The following is a 22,511-nucleotide window of genomic DNA, read 5'->3' on the forward strand; positions in this document are numbered from 1 at the left end:
GAAGCGCGTGAGTGCGGGGGGGCGGGGGGGAATACATTTTCACTAGCTACACAAGTTGATTTGAAATTCTTTCCAAGTTATGGACACAACTGTAAGACAGACTCAGCACCTCGGCCCTGGCTGTCAGCTGCAGAAGTGCTTCATTTGCCAGGGACATCACGTGAGGAGAAGCAAGAAGCAGCCAAAGGGCTTCCTATGAAAAAACGCACAAACAGAAACACTGTCAAAACCACCACCTCCATATTTGCTGAGACAATTTGTTACAAAAATTTAGCTTGCAAGAAATTAAGATGCCTAGAGAGTACAGCTGAGAGAAATACTGCAGCTTCGTTGGCATCAGGCAGTGGGTATCGCTAGCTGGGAATCCAGTAGAGCAACACGCACAAACAGCTGCACAAACTGAACCAAACCCCCCTCAGAATCAGGAACCGGTGCCCGTCTGAGGGTACCAAAATTGCCATCACATCTTGACAGTCTTCATCGACTCATACTGTGTTTTCTGTTACATTTGGGAATAATTTTTATAGCTGATGGATGAAAATGCCCTAAGACTTCAATACCCCTCTCTCACATTTCATAATTCGTTATTTTAGTTCTGGCAGTAACAACAAGATGTAAAGGTCTGAAAACAAGGCACTGACTAGTCCCTGCAATCTTTCAAAATCAGAAAATGAGACGTTTATAAGAGTCATTCATTTCCCTCCAGATAAGATAGCTAAACGCACTGTGTATTCTTCTGAATGCACAATTAGTTCCTCAAAAGCATTTATCCAGGGGAAAAAAATGCGAACACTCTTAAAACAACACCAGGGAGAAAGGAAGGCAGGTGTAAAGTGCAGTGCAAAAGAGAAAAGGATTCTCAAAGTGTGGAAATTATGGTATTTTAGGACACAAGGGAATGGTGAAGAGAGCCATGATGTCAACTGTAGTGGGTACAGTAGCCCATCCACTAATCCCAGCAATTTCTTCAAGTCGCGAGACCTCTGCAGAAAGGTTTAATCTTGCTTTGTTTGCTTTGTTTTGGTAAAATTACAATCCATTGTCTCCTGCATCTCTCTGGAATCTGAAAACAAAGTAGTTCAGTGTTGTGCAAAAAAGGCTGTGCAACAGACTGAAGATGAAATGGTGTACCAGGCTGCAGGACGCTATGTGGTGATTACAGATGAAGGCAAAACAATAGAAGAGCAAGTTGCTGTCTGCTTGAGATATGTTTTATAAAAGCGCTTCTGTAGCAAAGAGATTGCTTTGATTTTTCATCCCAAAATCATTTGTTAACAGTATCATTGATAAACAGAAGGTTCCTTTTCAGGTGCTGCTGATTTAAATTACACACAAAAAACTACATTAAAGCAACGTTGTTAAGGTTACAAAGTCAAGGACTCAGAACTTATGAGAGGCTAGGATTAAGGCTGCAACCACCACCTTAATTCGGCCCTCTTGTGCATATGTGTCATGATACAATCTTTAATTACAAGATCACATGCTCTTATTTCCCTGTGCAGAATGGAAGGTATTCAGCTAATAAGCAGCCACTCGGGATTTTGTTTCCTCCTCTTTGTCCAGCATGTGGACCTGAAACTTGTTTACTTACACTCCATTCACACCCTCCTCCGAATGCACAAATATTAATTTCCTCAAGGGCTTTTCTATACAGCTTCTCACTACAGTATCAGATGCTCAACAAATATCAATGACCTATTTTACAGCTGTTTAGCTAGATGAAGGTATTTCACTATTTCCATTTTGTAGGTGGCAACAACAGTCCTGACACGTTCAGGTCAAAAACATCTGCTAATTTTAAGTGCCCATTAGGAAGCACCTAAGATTTGATTTTTCAGAGAACTTAGCTCTACAGAGCACTTTATCTAACGAAGCACAGCCTTCACTGATTTCAGCAGCTACTGGGAGTGCTGAGCACTCCTGCAAATCTGGCTTTAGTAAGCACCACATATTATAAGGACACAGATAATGACTGTTTCTAAAATACGTAGTGCGACTGCCTCCCTCAATGCCACATACTAAATAGGAGATGGAGGCAGAGGAAAACTAGATTCTAATTACGTTCAACTCATATCAGCAAGAGGAAACCCTCCTGCAATCCTCTCCCTCACCGTGCACCTTCCAGCTTCGCTAACAGCTGGGAAAGGGTCTCAGTAAGAGAAGACTCTCCGACTCCAGAGTAAGTCGAACCAGTTTGAGTAAATGACTTCAGGATCTTCAAGAAATAAAGTAGGCCATCATATCATTAACAGCGGCATCACAATTCATAAAAACACAAGGGCCAAACTAAAAAAAACCAAACTTGGAGGAACTTAAATACATAGTTGTCCGCTACATACACACATCAGGCAAATGGAAACAACGGATCCTGTACACATACTACTCCTCAACTCAGCCATGGTTATACACTTTAAATTGTGTTCTACCTGGCATTATTGAAAGAATATATGGCTGTCAACTCTTTTCTACTTAGATTTTACACTGTTTATTGTTGTAATGGGATAGCACTCACTCTTTAGCACAAGTACACTGTGACTGACTTCTTCTAACGCACTAGACCTAAGGAAGTAATCTAAAAGAAGTATTTTACTCAGCAAAATAAATGTCCTTCCCTGTTCATAAGTTCAACCAATAGACCATGCCTTTCTTCAGCATACTGTGTTTGGATGCAGACACTCTATTTCTCAGCAATTTATGACACTTGATACTTCAAATGAGATCTGCATTGTTCTTTTGTGATTATTCACACAGACTACATAATATTGTTTCTATGCCTTACCTGAATAACTTTCTCACATTTAATTACACGTACATGTGCGTCTAAGTCTCACTGCATTCAGTGGGATTTTAGCAAAACCCTTAAGCTTGTTCTTATCTGTTTTGACACTGCTGAATATGAGCATACACTCAAATTTTTACCTTGACATGATAAAAAGCGTGTTTAAAAAGAAATTTTATTCAAGTATTTGAGTACAAAAGATTAAAACTTACTCCTACACACTAACTTTGACAACAGCAGAATGTAATTACTCAAGATTTCAAAGGCACCCAGTTCTACAAAACAGCTGGAGCAACTTATCTGAAAAGCAAAATGGACAGTCTTATACAACATTTTTCATAGTATTCACTAAGCCTACAGATGCTACACAAAACAAATGTTTAGCTGAAATCTAAGACTACAATGCCAGCTGTTGAGCCAAAGAGGCCCTATGAAATCGAAGCTGGCAAAAACTGATGTTATACCTGAAGATGAATATCAGATCAACTGATTGCCATTCATTTATTTCATCTTTTTCAAACACGATGTGGTACTCTCAGCCTTATCCTCCCCTCTCCCTTCTCAATTTTGTCACTCAAAATACTATACCATACCATGCTACAGTTGTGGAGAACACTCATCCAAATTACCGGAGTCCATGCAATCAGAGCTAGGAAAAACCTACTTTTGGAGCTAGCGTCCAAGAAAATGCTGAGCAACGCCAGCTTAGATTACAGAGCCACTGAACTGCTTTTCTTGAAGCTGCCCAGTTTTGTAGAAGGCAAAGTACACACAGCTGACACTGCTGAGACTGGCTCAGCCAGAAACCTGTGTACTCCTGCCAAAAGAAAGAGATCCTGAAGCTCTTACTCCACCCAGCTTCTGCCGGTCTAGAAGTCCCGTCGTGTTTTTTCTAGAGATTTTTCTAGGTCTTACACAAGTTGTTAGCAAAGTCCAAGGTTACCTCTTTCTGGCAGATTTGACTAAGTCATCTTCATTACACCTGTGACTCTGCCTTCTTTGAGTATATGCTGTCTGAAATACCAGCAAGGACTGGCCTCTCCCAGCAGGGAATCTGCGTCCTCTGCTGGCATCATCTCAGCCACGTTCTCTCCAACTCCTCCACATACAGTCTTTCAAACTTTTCAAATCATCTTCGATAAGTCCCTGTCTTTCAATCACCTACAACCTCTTTTACTTGGTAAAGCATCCAGGGCAGATCTCACAGCAAACAGGGCTGTGCCTGCCCACGCTGGCTGCCCTTTCGGCCCATCACTGCTCCGTGAGCACGAGCTCTGGCAGAATTCAGGGCACGACTCCGAGTGCTTCTAACACAACAGGCATGTTACCGGTAACAAAACACTCCATCCCAGACATGCTTTACATAACTTACATCTCCGAGACTGCTCACACAGTATGCAGCCCTTGCAGCCAAGGGAAATCTATTCCCACTGGCCCTGGGTTTATTTCACAGTGCTGGGCCTTAAATAAACGTACTTGATATATCCTGTGAGCAGCACGGCCATATTCTCACGAAGTGTTTATTTTCTTTGTTTGAGGAATGAAAAGAAATAGAAAAGGGGTGTGGGGAGAAAAAGAGTCCCTAGGGATGCTCGCTTTAAATCTTCATGCCAACAAAGAGGGCTTCACTGCTCTTGCGCTGCTCCGTTACAATTATAGATTAGGCAGGGAGAGAGAAGTATTAAGCCACCTCCTAAAACAAAGGTGAATTTGTTTTGTTCCCTGTGCTACAACATACTATTTCCACATTTACAGTCATGATCCCATATTTGTATACAGCACTGTTATTCCATACAGTCAAGCCACGCACAGCAACGCCTTGATCTGATGCAGAAATGCAGGTGACTGCGGGCACGGGGTGGGACCGTCTTACGTTTCACACAGATGCCTGCACCTGAGTTCAAGGGTCAGCTTCGCATCACAGCAGGGCCAAAATTTTTTCTCCTTGGAAAATGGGATTTTCATGGTGGAGAGAATCCAGCTGAACAGTTATCAAGTATCACACTGAGTAACATGAAATTTTAAAATTTCAAACTTTATCCCAAAAATAAAAGTTTTGTATGTTTGTATCGGTAGTTATACAAGATCTGCATATACTGACCAAAACAGACATGCCGTCTTAGGACCAAATTACATTGTTTTCTTAGCTTTAAGTAGAGAATATGTCCCCTTTTAATGTTGTTTATGTCATGTCCAAAAGAATCAGTCCTTTATTTTTGCCCAATGTCCTGCCAGCTTTACCAGGAGACTTCTGCAATGAAATCATATTTCCCTTCAGCGGGGTCTTTGGCACGAAGCTGACTGTGGGCTTCTCCGCTCTCCAGATACATATGCTGTTCACTGAATAATTCAAACGGCACTTTCGTTGGCAGGCCGCGGACCGAGGCCAAGGAGTTAGTGGGCCAATAAGTCTTACATTTAAAGGGTATCCTCCCTTATTGGTAGGGTTAGAATAAACGGATGTGGGCTTAGACGGCTCTCATCCCTGCTGTTCCTGCACTAGGGCTAAGCAGATGACTTCAGCCTCCAGGCTCTCACACTGGCACCATTCATTAGCACAGCACTCAGCATTCATAAAAAATGTATTATGGTTTGTAAATCAAATCAGAAGCACCTCTGTATTCCTTGTCTTGCGGAAGGATGGTACAGCACCAGGGAAGTCCAATGTATTCTAAAGGTCTCACAATGCTCACTAAAATATCACGGCCACAGAAAGGAACTGAGTTGGGACAACACAGAAGAGGTTAGCTTTGCTGCCATGTTAGCGTCAAGACTAGACCAGAAAATCTGCTTCTCCAGGAGTCAAGACAAAGAAACCGCTTTGAGACAACATAGGTAAAAACAACTAGGAAACTGTGCTATGTAAGGAGAGAACAGGGAGAGATGGAAACACCCACGTCATTTATTTCTGTATCACAAATGAAGCCTTACAAGCACACAGGGAAACCGGAGGCATCCCTCTGCACACGCAAGCAAGCAGGACCAACCGAGCTCTTTGGACAGACAATACAGAAATAAGCAAGGAAAAAGGACAGAATTAGAAGAACTACGCATGGATTATGCCAGATGGTAAATGCTCCAACCTGCAGATTTTTTAACCAAACCAAAAACCTACACATAATAATGTGTTATAATTATTGAGCTTTTCAAAATAAAAATCTATTTTGAAACAACTCTTTTCTATCTCGTGGGTCAAGAAGTCTAACTACTTAACACACTAGCTTCTCTGTCTTCTAAGCTCCTACTGGCTCATATTCTTCTTGATTTTCTTTCTCCTTCCCTGGGAACCACTTAACTCTACCACTGTTCTTGGCATGTGGCATACAACCTCACACAAAAGACTGATGAAGGCAGATTTTAAAATGAAAGAACAGTGATTAGAAAATAAGGGGGGAGAGAGAGAAAGAAAGAGAGCTCAGATAGGACCAGAGGACTGCATCACTTAAGGTGAGCTTGGTAATATTCTTCATTAGGAAAAGGATCAGAACCTTTGTGCAATTAGAGGGGAAAAAAGAAACAACGGTTCAACTCCCCATCTGCAAAAGAAACCTCCTCCTAGCATTCAGGCCGAAAAAAATAGTAAAGAACAAAAGTTTAAGAAATAGAGCAATATGTAACCTTTCCATTTGCTGGCTTATTCTTCCCCTAGGAAACAGATAGAGTGAAGATAAATTTGACGATCAAAAAACCAGAGGGATTACATTCTTGTACAGTGCTGATCATTGGCAAATCCCCCTCTCTGCAGTTCAGAAGCACAGCTTAGCATAACAGACAAGATTTATCATTGCCTTGTCCTTCGCACCACTTACAAAATAGATATAAGTTGCTCCTGTCTCAAGAGTCCTCACTCACATACACAGATGAAATAAATACCGGACCTATTTTGTTGTTACTTTACAAAGGTATAAGCCACCATACCAAATGCAGAGAATCAGACCCACTGGATAACTGCCACCCATGTTGTCCATCTTTATTTCTCCACTTCTGCTAATGCATCGCATCCTTGCAACAAAGCATTTGTTTCAGCTTCAGGCCAGTGGATGCTCCAAATGTGGCATCACCCAAAAAAACATCAGGTATATTCAGCAGGTCCTAGGAGGGGAAACACAGTTCTTCCGTTCCATCCTGCATTTAGAATACGGAGTCTCCAGTTGAACGGGCACAGAAAATAGCATGAATAAATAAAAAGGGAAAACCAGAGATGACTACTTTCTTCAGTTTTATTACAGGGCACAGACCCTGTAAAGCTACCTCATACACCAGAGAAAAAGATGAAGAAAATTTCCTTTACAGTTGTGCCATGGCTGAAAATATGATGTCTTCTGCAAATATTCAACTTTTTAAAGCTACTTTGTGGATAGATCTTTTAAAACTGAAGTGTCATCTAATATTCAGGGCTATTCAGTGGCTGGAAAAGCAATTTCTGTAATATTTCTTGTTTATAGCCACCTAGAAGCTACAAATTTAACTTGGTAGGGATGCACAGTCAGGGAATCCAGTTCCAAAACAGAACATCTCAAGTCAAGAGCTTTGCTAATGCCTCCAGCAAACTTGCGAGGAGTTACGAAAACTGTGAATCATACTGCTTGAGAAATACTTAAATTCAAACCACACTTTATTGTATACCCGGCTGTCTCAACTGAACTTGTAACCATTTCTTCTGTAGGAAGCATCCGAACTGCTGTCTCTCTGTAAAAACTTGCCTCGAGCAGAAAGCAGATAAAGCTCTGCAATGCATCTCTCGAGAGCTACGGAATATGTTGAAGAGAATTAGAACCATAAGCAGGAATCAGTCTGCACTTGGAAAGAAACCTTTCCTATTAAAGATTTGTTTTCTAAGCTGCTTGTTGGTGCTGGTATCCAAATCTCTCCTGTCTGATCTTATCACAACTTGTACCCTGCCAGGCACAGGATTAGAGCTAGCCAGGCTGAGATGGTAAGTTATTAATGTGGGTACTTGGAGACTTATGTTGAAATTCCTGATCTTCCACTGACTCTCTCCATGACCTGCAGTAGTAAGCTAAGCCCCAATCCACAAAGCGGGTATTCAGGGGCCTAAAACGATTTCATTCCCATTGACTGGTTTTCCAAAGGAAATAAATGGCTCTGCGAATTTGGGCCTTTAGCCCTTCCGTGCAGCAGTGCTCATCTGTAAAATGGAAGTAAAACCACATCCTGTTTCATCTGTGCGGCCTAATGCTACATACTTAAAGAGGTAAATGGATCAGGCACCACAGGAACAAAGGGGGCTGCACACATGCTTGGAAAAAGCAAACAAGACACTGCAAAGGTGATGCAGGTTCATGGAGCGGTTGGCACATCTCCCTCCGGTCAGACCGAGATCAAGGCAGCCATCTTCTGGATAAGAAATATAACAGTGTCCAACTGCTACACACCATAAAACATCCCAGGGCTTGCGCTATGCATTCGTTTTGGAAACAGTAGCAAAGTCAGTCTCTCATCTTCTAAACCTCTGCAGCCCTTCAACTTCATCAGGCCAACCAACCACAAGCCAGCATGTTCCTGGGGTATGCCCTGTGAGACCGCTGCAGCCCTCTTCCCTGCCTCTTGCACCTCCTCATCTCCATACCCAGGGGCTTCCTACAAGCCTCCTGCCAAGCAGGTACTTCTTGCATCTCCCTGTTCTCCTCCAACTGATGTGTGGAATAGGTAAGCCATGTCTTTTGTCTCTTCTCCATCGTCCATACTGGAAGAGGAAAGCATCTGCATCTCCTTTTCTCTGCCTTTCATTCAGGACAGTCTCACTGCTATCGCTCAGCTGCATGTATGTGTATTTAGTTCTTGTTTTCTCATGTTTTTCCCTCCCATGCCTATAGGCTCCCTGCATGTCCTATTCCCCTTCCTAACACAGAGGAGTCACAGCATTTCCCCTTCCCTATTCTTCATTCTAATTCCAGACAACTCTCGATCTCTGTCCCCCTCCAGGAGGATCAGTCTCCTCCTGTCTCCCTCACCAGAAGCTCCCCGCATCCTCCTCCTCCGTCCCAAGCCAGTGCCTCTGCTTCACAAGGAGCGCTCTCCTGCTATCATTCCCCCCACCGACGACCGTCTCCACACAAGTTGCAGCCTTTGAAATCAATAAAGACCCTTCGTTCTCCTGCAGGTTGAGAACTTCTGATGCCTGCATGGGAATGAAGAGGGGGGGAGGAAGGGAAGAAAAGACTACAGGCAGTTTCCTTTCTAAGCTCCCTATAGCCCTTGAACATCCCCTACCAGCTATTCTGGAAGGGCAGCACTGCTTTCACAAAAGACCAAACAGCAAAACTGCACAAGAGACAGTATCCTGCCAGCTTGTGCCAGTCCCCTCTTCCCTGGTACTTCCCGAGAGTCAGACCCACTGTGTCTGGAGGGACCATTCGCCTGCCCAACATCACGGAGGTGCACAAATGCTCCCAAGGCCACCAACGCACTCTCAGTCACAAGGAATTCAGGTGCTTCGTTTCAATGCAATTCAGCTGGTGTTAGGTCCCTACGCAAGAAATGCTCCTACATACCCTTATGGATCCAGGCCAAATTGCCAAATGCACTTTGGCATTTGGAGTACGTGAGATGGCCCCTGTGAGGAGCAGTGGGAACAGGCCTTAGAAGATGGAATTTGAGACAGTCATCCCTTTTTTTCAGTTCCATAACCTGGCCCCCATTCCCTAGCCTATTTCATATCTCACGTAATTAGGGCACTACTTATAAAAGAAGTTCAGGACAGAAAATCCAAACCAATACTTCGAAAGGACACCCAAACTCTAGTTTTATTATGAGGCAAAAATTACCTCAAAAACCTGGACTAAACAAATGCCTGGAGTGAAAAAGATGGAATAAATTAAAGGATATAATTATGGCTGGGAAAAGAGGGAAGGAGGTCGCTCAATAGGATGAAAGACAGATTTGAGAAATAAGAAATGAAAGGAGGTGTCAGCTTGAATCAGCCAGGCTGAAAACTGCTGCTGATTTTGACTGACATACTGAGACTTTCCGATTGCAAACTCCTTCTCTAATAAGCTGCAAATTCACCTCTACACTTTTACTTTGATCTTAATGCAAATGTTTTACAATGGACAGATTTAATGATGTTCAGGTGCTTATTGGTTCTATCGGACTTGATACTGGAATCAATCTCCCCCTTTAGAAAGCTTGGGTTAATGGCAAAGTTTATTAAACTGCATGCAGTCATTCAGAAAAGATCAATAGAGACATGATTACAGAGCAACCAGAGGATTAAACATGAGATTTATCACAAAATTAAACTGAATTAAATGTTCTCTGATAGCACTTGAAATGCTGTCGATACTCTTAACTGATAATCTATGCTTTCTGTGTTTACTTAACAGGCAGCAGGGATGTCTGACTCAAGAAAACGACTATAATGTAAAAACATAAGCTGAAAAGATTTGCTGAGAGCATTAAACCTCACCTAGAAAACCATTATTTCTTCCTGTTAGAAGAGCAAAAGCATTTTGCTTCTTTGCCCATTTCCTATTTAAGGGCGAGGAAGGTACAGTCCTCTCACATACCACAGTTCTGCAACCTCCTTCTCAGGACTATTATAGGATGCATAGGGCTCTAAAAGATATTAGACAGGGTTTCAACAAAATATTTTACCGTTTCCTCCCATGGCAGTCTTTACCTCATTCAGAATTATTTTTTTCCTCCTTTCTTGATCTTGATGACTTTACTAAAACTTATTCCACACCCTGAGAAATTTGCCAGCCTGCCCGCTTCTCCTTTCCCTCTAGATTAGCCCAGCTACCTCCCCAGGTTCAGACACTCAGACCTCTCCTTAATTAGGCTGGCATAGCACTGTGCAGGCTTCTCTGATGTTCTCTTCCAAAAAATTCAGTTCCAAGCATAAAGAACCAGAAGCACCAGCAACACAGTGCCACTGGCCTAAGAAACAGGAAAGGAAGTCCAGAAAAAAAATTCAGGTAAATTTTACAGAGAGAAACAAAATCTAAATTCAGACACTATTCTTCTGGGACGAGATCCATCCCTGCAAGAGAGCTGGAATTTCCCAAACCCTGCTGCGTCCTGAGATCTGTTATCAGAATCACACACAGAGATTATTGCCATCTGCGCTATAATAATGTGGTTGGCCTGGTTTTGAGGACCAAAACCTCAACTCACAGCAGGAGAGAAGGGGGAGGGAGGGAAGGGAGGAGCAGGAGCTCGTGAGTACACAAAAGACCAGATGCAAAATAATAACCAATCACAACCTCAGCTTTGATAAATTTTGAACATCTTGATGTTTCTGTGGCTTTCCAAAATGGTCACAACATACAAACTCAGCTGAAGAGCTCCTATAAGAATTAATGTTTGTGTTCAACAAGCAAGCAGCCGAGGGACATCAGCTTCCAGGATGCTTTCTTCCTTCCTGTTTTTCAGGGAAAGGCTGTATCCCACCATCCCCTCCACGAAAAGCTTAATAAACCTTGATAAAACACCTCAAAGGAAACACGACTATCCAATAGCAAATAAACCACCCAAAACAAAAAACACCGAAAAATCCCTCATCGACTATCATGAATTGAATTTTTACTGACTTAGAGGGGCTTAGCTGCTTTCTAAACAGGCTCAGCTATCCCTAGTGTACTCTGCAAAATTCAATCCAGTAATCCAATCCCAGATGCATTACGTGAAATCTTATTTCTCCAAGCTCCAGAAAAGAACAAGCAAAAGGAAGTCTTTAGGAACACTAATTTGCCAATAAATACTGACTGAGCCAATTTTGCTTTTGCTGCTTTTTGGGTGGAAAATAAAAGCAGAAAAAAAAAAAAAAGCTGCTGTCTGAGTACTGCATGCCCTCATTAAAACTTCACTTGCGGATAGAAAAGATACCATGGAACGTGTACCCTGAAATTAGCCCAGCATGTGCTGCCCCAATAAACAAATCCTCAGAAACTAGATTAGAGTCATTCCCAATAGGTTTCCACTGCAGAAATCACTACCAGTTCTGTCCAGAAAAGGAAAATCTCTGTAATATCTAATAAATGGACCAAAACAGCTAAATGAATAGCAGGGCAATGGCACAGCATGTTCTAGCAGCAACCAATGAAGCCATAGTCAATACACACAGTGGCTGTTAAATTTGACATCAATACCATCACACAATTAAGTCACTGAACGCCTGAGCAGAGTAGTAAAGCACTCAGTGTTATGTGAGCTCTGAGACCGCGTGTGTGAGTAAGGGAAGCAAAGATTCACCATGGTACTCCAGCAATAAGAGAAAGCTCGTGTTTATCGCTTTCTCTATATGCTTTATGGGATGCTCCGCAGATGACACAGATGGCATTAGTGATACATGAGCGCTGACAATCACTCGGCTCCACGACTCTGACGCTAACCCAAAATGGCAGCGTTTTGTCAGGAGAGCAAGAACCAGGTTAGTAGCTGCACGTGACATTAAGCATCCAGCTCTGACAACATCCTTCTGTCTTGACGCTCTGCTGCAGGACCCCAATTTATCTCCATTCGAGCAGGCTGCCCGCCTGGCTTACAGGCTCTCCCTGCTGCTGCCTGGCTGCAGCCCCACGAGCCAGGCTGCCGGGCAGCAGGGAGACACACTGCCCTTAAAAATAAGGATTTCGATTTCTTGATGCTTACATACGGGAAAAAAGGGAAGCAAAGCCCACGTGAATGCAGCTGCATATCTCAATGTACCACCTAAAAGGTAGGCTGAAGCCAAGCAGGTAACAGGCAGACACAGTGTCAAACTTAAAGATGTGATTTACCAGGCAGTTGTTTCCCTGCAACTGCTGTTCTCCCAGGAACAAAGGCCATTACTACAGTTCTTGCTTGTGTGAACAAGCAGCACGTTGGTGCTGATACCAAAGCATACCAGCAGCTGAGAGGCAGTTCGTGTCTGCATGATGGGCCAGAGCGGTTCATGTTTCTACCCTGGGCAGAAGCAGCCTGCTATTGTCAGCACTAAACTACAGTTTATGTAAGTAGTTATGTTACTACAGTTTCATGCAAGGTGCATGAAAGCAAGTCGTTTCCAATGGGAGGCTTACCCCTGCCAAACGTGCGCCTTCTGTCCTGTCCCATAGCTAAGAGATGCTGGACCTGCTTTTTTCCACCTCCTCTGGTCATTAGACATGGAGATCCAGGGCAATTGGCAGATGACAGCTTGGGACATGGAGCTGGAGGGGTTTCTGTGGCACCAAAAAAATCACTTCCCTCAAAAAGCTGTTGCTGTGTGCTCTGTATTTTATTAATTTAATGGTCAGGATAATAAATTTGTCAGTAATGACAAAGAAATTCCCTAGAAACTGGAGTGTTCAAGTGTCATTGAAACTACATCTATTTAGCAAATAGATGAATGCCTTTCACTGAAGACTGTCGTGTGATTAAGCATCTGTCAGTGTCTCACATAACGGCTGCTCCTACTTCAGTAGCACAGGTAGCTTTTTTATATGGCTGTAAAGATAATCTTGATGTGAAAGATGAGCAACTGAAAACCCAATTAATGAACTGACATATAAGTACTGGGTCATTCCTACAAGTCTTCTACTCCTGTCGACTTGTCCAAGCTTAAGTTTTTATAATCAGATTCATTTAAGTTTTACAAACAAGAGAACAGATTTTGCTTTCCGACTTAAGTTTGAGTTGAATGGACTCATACCTTCATCATTGGGTGTGAGCTTCTTTTAGAGGGCTTTTTCTTTGATTTTTGGGGTATGTTTAAGTTTTTACAAGGACTGAGATGCTGAATCTATGTTAGTAGCTCAATTTCTTAAAAATTCAGGGTGCTAAGCCAGTCTGTTGTTCTGCTTCTGTTACTTTTAGCCTTCTAACTGAGCAGTACTTTTCACATGTGTATCTTGCTCAGCAGTCACTGAAACTGGACGAAGTCCTCCAAGGAATTTCCGTAGACTCTGTTTCCTAACGTGCTCCAAAAGATTAAGAACAGAGAATACACTGGTTAGTACGTAACCCTCTGCTCTCCTATTTTCATAGCTAAAAATACACGGAAAGTCCCAGTGACAATGTGGCTGAATGACAGAGATTAGAGAGCTTGTTGTCCTAGCGTAGAAGATATCGAACATAAAGCTTGGTCCCTTGGAGAGGAAAAAAAATGGCTATGAAGAGTCTTTCGAAACAAAAAGGAATCAGAAGACTCTGCTCGTACAGAACAAGGCTGCGCCTCAAACAAATGGTTTGAAAGCCTTTCCCCACACTGCAAGCTAAAGAAAGAAAAAGAAAGGAAATCGTCAGTGGGACAGACATTCAACCCGGAGACATACAAATGCAGTTATCTGAATTTGTACCAGCTGAGAGTCTGCTCTAATTAGAGGAAATATTTCTGCACAGAAGAAAATGAAGCATGAGATGCTCAACCTAAGGCCAAGCAAGTGTCAACAGAATATTAGCTGCTGAGGCTAACAATTACAGGGACTACTAAATATCAGGTGGCAGAGCACAAATGGATCACCTAAGGGACAAGCAGCAATAACTTCTTCTTAGCGAAATGATTGCAATGAGTCCATACGCAGCTTACAGCTTATTAGAAAAAGCTTACAGCTGTATGAGACAAGATTATCAGAAATTCTTCCACTGTGAATCCTAAATGTTAAGACCGGTATGTTTGAAAGTCTGGTCTGCTGAAAACCATCATAAAATCGGAAAGTTTCCGAGCAAGGCAGAGTAGTGGTGGAGGAAGACATGGGGGAGGGGAGGCCCTTCTCAGCACGTTCCCAGCTGAGCACAAGCACACACAGTACCATTTGGGAGGCAACTTTATGTGCTCTTAGTAGTAGATTAATGAATGTAATTACCTAACATTGTGGCTGTGAATGCCGCAAAACTGTAATTTATAGCATGCTGTAAAGTTCTAATGTGTTTTTATGTCCATAAGCTGCTTAACCATAATCTAATGCATTTGTACACGAACACCCTCCTAAGTGGTTCTCAGCTAAGCAGCGAGCACAAGTTCCCCTTTGCCCATATGCTTCTGCTTTATGTCTTGATAAACCCACCTTTCATGTTGGGCATCTGAGGAGAAGCAGCTGCTAATGATATGAATAATTTTAAGTCTGGTGGCAAGAACTTCTTTCCTTACTTGATGAAGTAAGTTCCTGGCTGGCCAAAGCTGCAGCACTGATAAAAAAAAGCACCAGTCTCTTACAGGGCGGAAACAGAGCAGTGCAGATGTCCCTGGTGAATGAAGGGATGAAACACAGGACCCTTGGCCAGGTGGAGAGTCAGGACTTACCCTCACTTGCTCGCACATCGTGGGCTCTTGGGCCCCTCAGCCCAGGTGAGTATGTGCTGGGTACCTCCTCTACAGCCAAGGCACCAGGCGATAATAAAATCAATCTACAGCATCATGCCATTTCCAGAGAGTACTTACAGTGAACTATCTCAAAACACTTCACCTTCTTCTAGCTTTCAGCTGTTACGCTCTTCTGCTCGCTGCTGGCAAGACGCTATGGTCACTTGATACCTTCTCTGTTAGAGAGGAGAGATGTGGTCGGGACTCCTGAAGTACATGCTTATTGTTGCCACTAACTCATTTAGGCAAACCATTTAACTTCTTTATGCCCTTGCTTAACCATCTGTAAAATGGGACTAATAATAAACCTCAGAGGGATTTAGTAAGGCTTAATTAAATGGTTTGTAAAGTGCTATAAGATCCTCAGGAGAAATGTGCTGTGCAAGTGCAAATTATTATTATTGTTACAGTGCTTTCTACTTCCAACACAGTTAAATATTAATGATCCAGTCCTCCTAATGCCCAGTGATACAACTTTCCTGAATAGTAATTTTCTCTGCTAAAAAGACACAGGAACTAGTGGCAGGACATAAAAAAAAAATTCTTTCCTGCTCGTTCATAAGTAGTCTGAAACAGCAGACAGGAGTAAATATTTCAGTATGTATTAAACTAAGGATGTGGATCCCAAATGCATGCATTCTACACGCAGTCAGTTCAGAGCTGAAACGTAATGCCAATTACTATCACCAAATCACACGATGTTCATATATTACACAGTAGCAGAAACCCATTCGGGAAAAGTCAGTGTCATAGCTAATATGTAATGAATGCTTTTCCTAGTTAAAAACGTACCACTTTGCAGAGATCATGGTATGAGTGACACGATTAACATTCAGGTAAAACCTTCATCTTGTCAGAAGGAACATCAACATCCTGTTAGTAAGACTGCTGTGGCTTTGGGGGGCTAGGGGGAAGTACATCTTGGATTTTAAATGAGATATGTCTATTGTGATCCCGCAAAAATGATCTGCAAATTGCCTACAGGCAAAAACCAAACAGCTACAATTCCTCCTCTTTTGTCAGCCTATTCCAGGCCAACCTAAAAAGAAGAAAAATGAGAAAACTGGACTTATGACTTCAGGTCACAGGACTTGAGTGAATGTGACGTAGTTTGCAATGGATTGCTGCTTGCTTACCCTCTCAACCCATTGAGTTGCATGTCATAAACTGCAGCCACAGCTACAGCAAGTTCTTTCCCAAACAATGAACTCTTACCTCTCTTGAACATGTTAGAATCTGTTAAAACAGAAACCCAAATCACCACTGACAAATATTTTCTTAATATTTCTCAGTATTTAGTTAAATTATATAATCATATGTTAAAAGCCAAATCAAACATTAAGAAAAAAAAAAAAGCAATGCCAAACTTGAAGGTATTAAGGTTACCCATGCAACCTTAGTTGGTCTCCGCTTTCGAACTGCAGTATGGTGCAATTTTTAATTATATGGTGAACTATGTTTTTTCTATTTGATCTTCAATAATAATACATAGTATATAACTAAGATATGCAAACTATTGGTAATGAAGGGCAAACATGTTTTTCCCATCCTTATGCACTACAAAGTGAGCCTATCTAAAGAAAAAACTAACTGATTAAAAAGCACTTCTAATTTACTTATTATATTACAGGACCCAAACATGATAAAAAAAGCAAAGGAAAAAAAAGCCAAAGGAAAAAAAAACACAAACAAAAAAATTGAAAAAACATCATCATCGTCCCCAAATAAAAATCCGCTTTGCACTGAAGCACAAATATCAGAGCAGTAAGAATACACCAGGTAGAAATGTAGAAAAATAAAAATGCATGAAGTTTGTATGCTCAGAATTATGCAGTCTTTATTTCATCTAATATAGGTTCATCTAGCTACTCCATGCAATAGAAGAAGACACACCTAAGACATAGAAAGCTTTAATAATAACGATACTTTTTTTCATTTTATAGACCTTGATTCACCCCAACTGAACTGAGATGGATGCTCATGCCCTGCTCCTTCTGTAGTCAATGGAGAGACAGGAGCAATTCTAGAGGGCTGTTTCTAGGGGAGGGAGCTGCCTGAGGCTGTGGAGGTATCCACCTCCTCTCTATCAATTGTAGAGGGAACCTACAGTGATCAGGGTCCCAAAACTTCAGCACCTTGCTTTGGTGGGATATGAATCACAAAGCCTTCTACCTAAGGGTCTCAAGCTGTTTTCCAGTAAGTTAATTCTCATATACTCTGTGGAGTTGGCAACAACTGTCCCTTCAGCTCTGTGCTAAACAAAGTACAGAGATAAAGTAACTTTCCCAGGTCCCATATAAAGGTAGGGAGAGCACCAGGACTGAAACCCCACAAACTGTTCTCCTTCCTCATCCTTCATCATGGAGCGAAAACGTTCTCACTTGCTTTGGTTTTCTATACCTCACTTATCCGATCAGGCTGTTTATTACCTGTTCGTGCAGCGATGCCACACATGGTTCATCCAGTCTATCTGGAATTTCAGACTTCATATATACAAAAATCCATTGTTTGGAGCCTAAATGCCCTTCAACACAGGATCAGTTAACCGTCAATACTTACACAATGCTTCCAGAAAAACATCCCTAAGGAACTATTTTCCCAGCTTCATGCAAACAACCTCAAGGTGACCTGTGTAAATCTTTGATGCTTTCAAGCCCAGCCAGAAGAGCTGTTACCGCAGCGCGAGATCCATTAGAAGATGTCCACTGGCTCTAAAACAGGTTGGCTGAGCCAGTACTGAACAAGAACCTGCCCTCATGGATAACCCTTTAAAATACCAGCCCAAAAACACAAATCAGGCAACTCCACACAGCCTCTAATCACAAGGGTGCAGCCACTTCCAAGCAAATAAAAAGCACTGGGTATTACTATGGGGTGACAGGACTTTCTATCACAAAGGAATGATGCTTCTCGAGACCTCAAGTCTGTGGAAAGTCCCCCACTGTTTATAAACGTCTCAGCTAGAGCACATTTCACAGAGGCAATCCTATATGCCATAGATTAGAAAGAGAAGATTTGTAACAATTTTATGTTAGCAATAATTTTAAACCCATCAACTTCAACGTAAGAATTTCTATATATTTCAATATTTAATTCATTTAGTCTTCTAGTGTTCTTAAATTAGGGAGACATTTTATTGCTCTGGTTGACATTGTTATGACAACTGAAACTTGGCTTTATTTTTTAAGTGGAATTTCTGCACCTGAAAAGCTAATTAGTGCTTGTGCCCACACTAGGAATGCAGATGCAAAAATACAGACAAGAGCTACACACACATGGATTGGCTAGGTGGAAAGATGAATATCCTTTTGAGAAGCTGTATATACTATATCTTTGTCACTAAAATAAATAGCAAAGATCCTAATCTTTTCCTACTACTCCACAATTAAAACCTGCATCTGTGACCGAACACTACAATCACTGAATCTGCATTTCTTCCTAAACAAGGATTAAAGAATCACTTTACTACATAGACCGGCTACCAGTTATTATATTAATATACTCTATCTTTTCTTACTCTGGTTTTAAACTGCAAAAGAGAGAGAAGCGCTGTGGCAGCCTTGAGCTCCATCCCTTTTGCCTTCACCAGCTGATAATTTTCAGAATAGAAATGTTGGCCTCAGTCGGTACCTGCAAACAGCCTGACTGCACGTAATGATGATATACCTGTGTGCCTGTACCAGGCCACCTGTTCGCAGCCTCCCAGGAAGCTTTACAGATCAATAAAAAGCTTCCAATATTTTCTCCACATAAACTGCAAGCCATCCATCAAGTTGTTTACATCACACCGAGATATATGCACCTTTATCATTAGAAGAGCTGTCTACAGAAATGGGATGAACACACAGACATCATAGATCTCTCCTTTTAAAAAGGCTTCCTAGATTGCATTATTTTTGTTAACAGGAAACCCACCCACCAGCATCCCAAGAGCAGCGGTTAAGGGACACAGTGCAACAGGAGAAGGGCAGAAAAGCAGAAGGTCTTTAAAACACAACCAAAACGCTCAACATAGGACGTGATAAGGTCTACAGCGGTCGTATTTTGCTTGGCTGAAAAGTTGCCGTTTCACAAGCAGTCTTGAGGCCAGGTAGCTTCTGCCAAGATTTTGAACTACCTACAAACCTCCCTGCCTGGCCCTCAATTTTTTTCTATGAACACAGCCAGAGCATTGCAATCTCACAGCATTTAACATTCTTCTGCTGTTTGAGTAAACACAGTACGTCAAACATGAAAATGTGCTCAGGTTCTGAAGGCAAGCATCATGCAGAATACCCAAGCGGCACTTGTCCTCACCTGTCGGAGACTTCACACGTTCAGCCAACTACAGTCACCTGTCACTACCGATGCTACCGCAGAGATACCTGCTTGCCTTTTCAGCACAGAACAACACACACTACCGAGACCAAGTCCTGAGATCCATCCACTGAGAGGGGAAAATACTCATCTCTAACAAGGAGGAATGAATTACCACAGTTCCCACACCGTAGTAATACCTCTTTTAAACCATAAAGCTAGCTGCATTGGACAATGTGCCATGGTTATAACTGGTTATCCTTTTGAGTTAGAGACTAATGGCCACACTGATTCGGCAGCTCTTCTTTTAAGCATCCCCTAAAGAAATGAAGTGGCAGAGAGGAACCTGGGTGACGATAATCAGCAGTGCCTCAAAAAGCTGTCCAAAAAGGAGGGAGCAGGTGTGGGGGGAGTGAAAGCAAGCTCACATCTGCATCAAGTCTGAATTGATACCCCAAAGGCGAAAAGAATCTACCCTGTGATCATGCTCAAGGTGAGGAAAAAGAGAAGTCCCACATCAGTGAACTAGGGGACTTTGACAAGTATCCATAACAGACCTACCGTGTATTTGCTTTGAAAACTGCTTTCCTGTTTATCTGCTAAAATAAATAAGGAAAACCAGAATTTGCTGTGGTAAACTTCTTTCCTTTTCTTGAGACATAAATTCTCTCACAGACTAATAATTTCTTTTTAATCACAGTATTTAGACAAAATAAACCACTTGAGAAAAACAGGACATGCAAAAATAACAACAGATTTTAAATAAAGCCTGGACCTTAACATGAGCTACACAGAGAATTAAACAAAAGCAGATCAGAATTGGTATGGGAACTTGCAAAATGCGTTACTAGAGAGGCACATGAAATTACAAAGATGACCAGAACACAATCTGCTGTCTCCCTACGGTGTCCCTTTGCTGTGACCCATCCCAAGCTGTGGCCATGGGAGCTGGAATTAGTCTCATTTTCACACCCAGGATTCTGTAACAAACAGCTGCAGATCCCAAACCTCACACTCCACCACAGAGAACTGAGTTGGTTTTGCCACTAGATGGGAATAGGTGCAGTTGCTGGTCTTAGAAGTCTGAAATACAATAAATGACTGTTCAGCTCACTGAAAAAAAAAAAGCACAAGATCTTTTTTTTTTTCCTTTTTTAAATGCAACTACATATAAAACTACAGCATGCATTTGCTATTTCAGTAGGAACGTTTTTAGCCATGACAAGCTGAAGAGACAAAAAAGAAAGGATTTCAGGGGAAGTAATAGCTTTTACAAGACCCATTGATATCAGAGAAAGGACAGAGAAGCTTCTGGGTGCACACGCCCTCTGTGAGGCTTGGGTGGCTGAAAGCCTGCCTGGTTTGCCCACGTGCCACATAACAAGGGCTAAGGATCAGTAAAGTGTGATGGGAAGAGGCCCCTGAATCCTGGAAGAACAGAGAAAGACATTCTCTCCACTCCCATTTTCTTTCCTTGTCAAAAGCAAGCCGTCTCCTGAGTAGCAGAAAGAATAAATCTTCTTAGTACGTTACACTAACATTCAAAGCATCTCTGGTACTTTCCCAAGTCTTTTACTGGAGCCATGATAAGCAGAATGATAAAGACCAAACAACACAAATGTCAATCAAAGGCAGCTCAATGAAGAGAATAAGGCTTTATGTACTAAACGCGTTTCCTTTTCATTTCTTTATGAGGTGCTCTGTTCTGTGGTTGCAGTTTGTTCCTGTATCCCTCTGTTTGTGTGCAACACAGAACACAGGACATGGAGAAAAAGTAACAATTTCTATCAGTGGCAAATTAGAAGATCATTGATTGCCACTCTCTACAGCCCGTATGGAAACCAGTTGGAAGAGCTACTGAAGGAATGGACGTTCCAGCTTTGGGGAAACAAGTTTTAATCGGATGGAACAAAGTACTCGCCTCTGATAACCGCATTTGCAGAAATACAAGCCCGAACTTAAGTTTTGCATTTGCAGGAAAATATGAAAAATTCAGTTTCACTATACACCATTCAGGCCAGTTTATCAAACTCTGATAACAGCCGCGTTTTTTATAAAGTCCCTATGTTCAACAGCTCTGTGCTGTCATCTGAAGTTATAAATTGCCTCTCTTTAATCTACAGGGCTATAATATTTTTGTGGCATTGACATTTTCCTTTCAAGCATATCAGTTCTTCCTTCATTTCAAATGATAGTTGCTCATTTTATCTGCCCTTTAAGTGTTTAAAAAGATTCAAACTGGATTTAAAAAAAAAAAAAAGAAAACAAAACCCCACAGTCTTTTCGGGATTTATGTGTTTTTCTGACATGTTTTCCATGCTGTAACCAATCAGATAAGCTCCTTAGTTCCCTCCAGTGAGGAATTATTGAGTTTTTATTTAAGTTTCTCCTTGTTTAGCCTCCCAAGCACCAATACACTTGTACCAATGCCTCAGCTTCAACTCCCATTAAGGAAAGAAAAAGCCCACAAATGTGATGAGCCTTGGAGATTTTCCAGGATGAGAGTGCTTCCCAGCCTCCTACTCTGCTCTAAAAACATTTGGTCTGACTTTGCAGGCGCAGCGCTCTCCTCCCAGCTCTGCTCCCCCATATGGATTCAATACAGTCTGAAGATCACTCACTGCATTTCACACTCACTTGCTGACATCTGATAGACAGGAGGAAAATAAGGAAAAACAGCGCTGAGCAATGAAGGCCAAAGAGAAGTTATTTTGTACAAAGTGTCCCTCCCAATCTACACTTACTAAGCTTTTCTTTCCCCTCCCAGGGCAGGGAAACACTTACACACGCTTTTAGACTAATGGTCAGCTTCAAATGAACACACTGTGGGTTCCTTTACATGGAAAGATTCCAACTCTTGCGTTTAAAGTCAATCTTAATATATTTGTCTATTTTAATAGGTGCAGAATTGTTCTCAAAAACACTGCATTCCGACAAGCTCACTGTGAAAAGTCTGAAGATATTTGGAGTGTTAACAGAGCGATGATCTTCCTTTCCAGGTAAGGGCCAGTCTCCTTGGCACAAATTTAGCTTTGCAGGAGGGTGGAGAGTTAATCGCTGAAGCAGCTCCTGGCATCAAATAAACCTTGCTTATACCCAGGAACAGCCTGAATTGCCATCAAGCAATCTGCACTGATCCCCAACAAGAAC

The 22,511-nt window shown here is 41.9% G+C and overlaps 1 protein-coding gene across 1 annotated transcript in view; it reads right to left on the reverse strand.

Annotated features, from left to right (window-relative positions):
- The window catches only part of LOC103912894 (autism susceptibility gene 2 protein-like), a 175,226-nt gene extending 160,203 nt beyond the window's left edge, over window positions 1-15,023 (reverse strand). The window contains exon 1 of the mRNA XM_009319303.1: window positions 15,006-15,023. Coding sequence (XP_009317578.1) covers window positions 15,006-15,023 — 18 coding nt within the window. The remainder of the gene's footprint in view (window positions 1-15,005) is intronic.
- Window positions 15,024-22,511: the final 7,488 nt, after the last annotated feature.

The sequence above is a fragment of the Pygoscelis adeliae genome, unplaced genomic scaffold, assembly GCF_000699105.1.
Source record: "Pygoscelis adeliae isolate BGI_AS28 unplaced genomic scaffold, ASM69910v1 Scaffold282, whole genome shotgun sequence".
Lineage (NCBI taxonomy): Eukaryota > Metazoa > Chordata > Aves > Sphenisciformes > Spheniscidae > Pygoscelis > Pygoscelis adeliae.